At 37.4% G+C, this 5,862-nt stretch overlaps 3 protein-coding genes across 3 annotated transcripts; 1 reads left to right on the forward strand and 2 right to left on the reverse strand.

Moving 5' to 3' along the window:
• Positions 1-68: 68 nt before the first annotated feature.
• Positions 69-1,401, forward strand: AK88_05610 (uncharacterized protein; the record flags this gene model as incomplete). Its single annotated transcript, XM_012483212.1, has 2 exons — positions 69-382; positions 1,293-1,401. The coding sequence occupies 2 exons, from the start codon at positions 69-71 to the stop codon at positions 1,399-1,401; spliced, it is 423 nt and encodes a 140-aa protein (XP_012338635.1).
• Positions 1,402-2,083: 682 nt separating this feature from the next.
• Positions 2,084-2,619, reverse strand: AK88_05611 (uncharacterized protein; the record flags this gene model as incomplete). The annotated part of the gene is made up of 2 exons (XM_012483213.1): positions 2,084-2,259; positions 2,286-2,619. The coding sequence occupies 2 exons, from the start codon at positions 2,617-2,619 to the stop codon at positions 2,084-2,086; spliced, it is 510 nt and encodes a 169-aa protein (XP_012338636.1).
• Positions 2,620-4,524: 1,905 nt separating this feature from the next.
• AK88_05612 (uncharacterized protein) lies at positions 4,525-5,660 on the reverse strand (the record flags this gene model as incomplete). The annotated part of the gene is made up of 2 exons (XM_012483214.1): positions 4,525-5,409; positions 5,583-5,660. The coding sequence occupies 2 exons, from the start codon at positions 5,658-5,660 to the stop codon at positions 4,525-4,527; spliced, it is 963 nt and encodes a 320-aa protein (XP_012338637.1).
• Positions 5,661-5,862: the final 202 nt, after the last annotated feature.

The raw sequence follows: 5,862 nt of genomic DNA on the forward strand, positions 1-5,862 counted from the left end.
AAGCAGAATTAATCGAAGGAGAACAACCATTTTCCATCGATAGAAAAGCCGAATCAGCTAGGGAAACAATGGTTTGTCGAAACACACATAACGTGTTACAAAGGTATGGAGAAGAAGATTCGTTTAAGCATTTGTCGGACAAACATAAAGTAGCGGGCGTCCAAATTGGTATCGCCACAAATGTGAGAACAACCAAAATAATTACAGACACACAAGAAGTGCTAGAAAAGTGGAGCAAAAAAAAAAAACAGATTGGAAATAAAACAAGTGCCGAACGTGAAGCATATAAAAAAAGCATCTGTATGAATGTTCCTGTAAGAAAAAAAAAACTGTTCATAGCCAAAATTATGGATGCGTATCTTGGCTTTGGTGGTCGAAGAATGTGAAATCGAAAAATAACCTTCATGACACAGCATTATATGTAGATCGTCTAATTACGAAAATTTTTGACCAATGCATGAGCGCGTTGGTGCGGTTGTGATAGGTATTAGCGTAATAGGCGGTGGTGTTGTTCCAACAAAAAATATGGTCACATCACATGCTGTCTCAAAGAATGATGCAACTAGCATAACAGGTTGTGTGTAGCAACAATTCATGTCGTGACAGGTGTTGTCGTAAGAACAAAAAATGAAACTCATATTTTTAGCATGCATATTTATGATGCCGAAACAGGTGCTTCCATGATGGATATTGGGGCGTTTTCGTGACAAATACATATGATGCGGGGAAATATATACAAATGAAAGAGCAAAATTTTGTACAGGCAACGGCGCAAAGAATTTCGAGCGCAGAAATTGTTGTCAGGAATAAACATCTTTCTCTAACAACAAGTGCACATTCTGTGTATTACTTCCTACAAATTAGCATTTGCCAGTACTTAATATTGTTCATGCAGCAACACGAAGCAGTTGTTGACACCACAACATTCTGTGTGCAAACACGCATTCGATTTGCTAATTCACAATATTTCACAATGCACAACGTGGCATAAGCACATGTTAAACATATTATCTCTTTTCCCAGTGTTTGCGCGCATCATTCCCTTTATATAAGTTCTAATGGAGCTTATAATTTAATGAATCTATATATGCATTATTTTATGGTTTAGTGTAGGTATTTATATTTACCTATTCACATTGCCACTCACATGTCTACATATTATTGCCACTTGCTATAAAACCTGAGCACAACCAGTATATTTTCCATTGATCTCCATTTATTTCCAAGACTCTTTAGGCTGGCACATATTTCCAATATATCCTATATTCCTGTCAGATTCTATAAAACATGAGCACAAGCAGCACATTGTCCATTGATCTCTATTTAATTCGAAGACTTCTTCAGCTGGAACGCATTTCCAATATATCCTATATAAATGTCAGAAATTGCAATAATCTGTAGGAATGTCATTCGAGCGCACCACATATTTCATGTCATCCTCTCGCATGTAACAATTGTTCATACAGGGGATACTGAAAATGTAATAAAAACACGGACAAACCCCTTTTTGTGTATGTTATATGCACCAAAACAATACATTAAACATCTTCTTTTGATGCTTTACGCTAAGCAGCGTCGGTGACATTATGTTCTTATGGAGTAAAAAAAAAATAAAAGAACAGTGTGCTGTTCTATAAAAATACTCGTTGTACGAGGTGACGATGGGTAGAAATGACACACATATTGCACATATAGAATGCAAAAGCAGTATGAATACACATATATAGAATAGAGAAGGATTTATTTCCCTGCTCCTTCAAATAGGTCTTCTACCCATAATATGCATCAAATAGTTGACCATGAACCTAAACAAATAAGCACACCCCGTTTATAAAAAAAAAAAGCAACGAATAGTATCATTATTCAAAATATATTGTAACATAAAATACAATAATATAAATAGATCATTATGAGAAATATAATACAACAAATTATAAAAAAAGGAACCCCAATACATATATGTAAGCCTAATAAACCATGAACAGCGCGCACTAAGAAGGAATAAGTGCGTTACTCTAAATGTCCCTTTATCTTCTATGTTTGCGCTTCGTTGTTCAGACAGTTCCGTATTCTCAAATACTATCTAATATATTTCTTCGGTTTCCGCGGGTGGTTCATTCTCCATATGATGTAAACATACGTAGATGCTATGAATATCGCAATTACCACAATAACTACTACTACTACGAGATTGCCGACGGTGCCAGATGTAGTTGACCGTATCGCAGCCAAACAAACTGGAAAAGTTGCATGGAGTGCCTTGCCAGGTATATAATTAATAGTACAATCAACTTTATGATCAGCAATAGCGCTGTCAACAAGATATTTTGACGTAGCCATACTTGCGCCAGCAGAGCCCAGAATGAATATACAGCCAACCAACATGATCAATGCAAAGGCTATCCATGTGTCCCTTTTCATCCTAAAACGTGCTAATTTCCTCAAACATCGTACGAGCCTGGTGCGCATATTCTTGTTTTGATCTTTATTTTTAGTATATTGGGGCTTTGTTAATTCAAACATGGAATCACATTTCTCAGACTTGTCATGCATCAAGGTATTTTGAGATGAACTTGAAGTGAGATCATCGAAGACTGTATAGCGTGCTCGGGTTTCCATATTAGTTATACCAGTGAATGGTACGCTAACGCGTCCATTCCAGTTACCATACTGGCTGTTTCCCTTAGCACACGATGAGCCTATTGTACTCGCCTAACGTAAATATAAAGAAGGGGAATACATGCGAGTGTTATGGTGTATGCATAGAAGGGTGCAGGGCGTAAAAAAAAAAAATTACAGGCAGGTTTATAGTTGTTAGGAACGAGTTAATGGTTTATCACAATATATATGGTAACTCCCCCAAAATACAGTTGTTACTATCATACACCGTCAGCAAATTGCCATAAGCAATGGACTAGTATAAATATAGAGAGTTTCACAAGCAACATCCTTCTGTTCCTTTTTTTGCTTCCTTTTTGTTTCAGAGTAAATGAGGTTCCTAAGAAATATATATAAATATCTTTTTACTTAAAAGGATGGGATTATATGCTTCCTTTTAATTATATTTGTGTTGACACTACATTGCTATTCTTTTGCTGGTGCATTCCAGGATTATACGATTGTTTCGTGTTACCTATATATACATGTATGATTGTTTCTTATTTTTTTTTCTTTTTTTCCCTTTTTACGATGCCCAAAGATGATTGGATGTTTGCTTTGCCTTTGTTCCTTTTTATGTTACATAGGCATCACTTCTGTGACTACTTTTTTTCCTTTTTTTTTTCACAAATAATGCGCACTATTGAATTATTTTTTACTTTTTTCTAACATATATTTATTATTATTATTTTTGTTTCCCTCTTTTTTTTTTTAATATATGCGCACATTTATAGCATTATTATTTTTTACTTTTTTTCTGTTTTTCGCTTTGTTGTTTTTCGTTTTTTCCTATACGTGTGGATCTTATATGTGCACCTACCATATTTTTTTCCTTTTTTGTGCATGTATGCACCTTATTATCCCTTTTTTTTTTTTTTTTTTTTTCGTTTTTTCTTACATGAACAAGTGTCGGGCTTGTTTGTATTGTATTCCTATTTTCACTTTTTCCCTTTTTTTATATGTAATTTTATAGCTATTTCCTTCCTTATATACTTCTAAACAACAAAAAAGGGACATGTAGGATCTATTCTTACCTGTTGCCGACAAATGTTTCTGTTTGTTCCTTCAGTTTAAAATGAAGCACATTCTAAGTTTGCATTTTGCCCTGTGCACGACATTTATCTTGTATTTTTTCTAGTTTATAACATGTTATCATATAATATAAATGAAAAATATGATTTAAGTTGTATATAACTGTGCACAAATAACAGTAGGACGGTTAAAAATACAGATACACCGTGGCAAATACAAAAAAAAAAAAGTGGCGTTGTGCATTATGTTACGGATTTAAAGGATGTTTTGTGGAACGGGCGCGTTTAATGAGTCCTTTGTGCATGACATAGGGCGGTGTATTTATTCTTCACTACATCAACAAATAAGGGTGTCGCACACCTTCCCCGCTGGAGAGCATGGATGAGAATGATGTATATTGTAGAAACGTAAATGTTCCCATGGGTGCCTTAGTATTTTAATTTCTCTAATTTGATGTATTACAATATGTAGGAAGGGTGCATGCAGGCGGGACTATCCCTAAATCGGCATTGTATGGCCTTCCGGGTTTGTGCATATGCACGGGAAAGTAGCCGTATACGAAAGTGGGCATATATAACATAGATGTGGAAAGGAAGGGCGACCGCGGGTAGCGAAGTGGGGCAGCGAAGCCGTGCAGTTGCGCACCGCTGTTCGCTGTTGTCGCCGCGTGTGTTGTTGTGGCATCGTTGCGTTGTTGTGCCCCCTGTGCGTGGTTGTGGCTATGCGTGCTGTTGTGGTGGCGGCATCCGTGCGTAGTCATATCGGTATCTTGCGGGCCGAGCTGGTCGTATTCGGCCGTATATTCGTATTGTTACGGGTCATATTCGTACCAGCCTATATGGGTATTTTTACTATCTGTTTTCTTACCTTTTTGTCCTGTTTTCCCTCATCCTTCTTCTTGTTTTCGTCTTGCCGTCCTGCATCTACTGTTTTTGTCGTATTCTCTGGTTTGGCTGGGGCGGGTTTGGGGGCGGTCGCCCCTATCGTTTCCATCAGTGTGTTCCATTCATCACCCCCGGTCCCTTTTTCCTTAAGTTCTTTCATTATCTTTTTCCGTTTCTCTTGTTCAATCTTGTCACCCCTACGAATCATGTCCCTTACATCATCAGCAGTATTATCCTTAAACATTTTAACTATGGGCTCCTCGCTACCCTCTTGCTCCCTATCCTTGCTTTTATTACTGTGACTTCCTATATCACAGGAACTGTCCACTCCGCGTCCACTTATATTTCCTCCATGCTGTCTTCCCCATGCACGTATCCAACCTCCCATGGTTTTTCCAAAAAATTTTGAGCTTATTTTTAATGTATCATAATCGAGCCTAGCACATTCTTGCTCTTTCCCTATATTGCCCTGCTCCTCACCCCAGATGCGCACTTTATGAATTATCTTTCGTACAGTCTCTTTTGTTTTGCAGCTGCCGCTGTACAATCTTATTGCAGCAACATTTCCCACCATACATCTTAAATAGTCCCACAGAGCGCCGTCCTGCCCAGAATCTTTCTTTACTTCCATTTGTCCTTCCCGGAAACTTATTCTTTCTGCAAAAAAAATTATTCTTATAATGTGCTTGCATATACGCTCTACCATCATCTTCTGTACCTTCGTTTCCTCCTCCTCAGCCATTATTTTACATAGTCCATCCATTACTGCATCCCTCTTTACCAATGCCTCCTCTAGCTCGCTGAATATCCCTTCGATATCTTCCCATATTCCTTTCTGCAGCAGAGGAAAATTATATGTGTACCTGTCTATCTTCCTTTACTTCCACAATTTTTTATATTTTCCCTGCATAACACCATAACTCATATTTGTCATAAATTGCCCTCGTCTTTGTTCTGTGTCCATTTTCCTCTCTCTTTCCTATTCATTTTACCGCCGTATTAAATTACCTCATATGTTCCATCCGGTCCCCACATGTGCCTCCTGCGTGCATAATCTGCTAAGAGATCCCCTAATTTTTCTGCCATCTTCCCTTTATTATTATAAATCTATATTTAAGTCCTACTGTACATAGTACACTGCTTAAAACTGGCTATATTCCTCCGTAGATGTCCTGTGTTTCTGTTAGTACATTAACTGTGCACACTAACAAAACATATCCTGAACTAAGCCCTCCAGAATAACACTATTGTTTCATTAGAGATAGGGAAAGAGGAAGGAAAAAAAAAA

The sequence above is a fragment of the Plasmodium fragile genome, assembly GCF_000956335.1.
Source record: "Plasmodium fragile strain nilgiri unplaced genomic scaffold supercont1.178, whole genome shotgun sequence".
NCBI classification, from domain to species: Eukaryota; Apicomplexa; class Aconoidasida; order Haemosporida; family Plasmodiidae; genus Plasmodium; species Plasmodium fragile.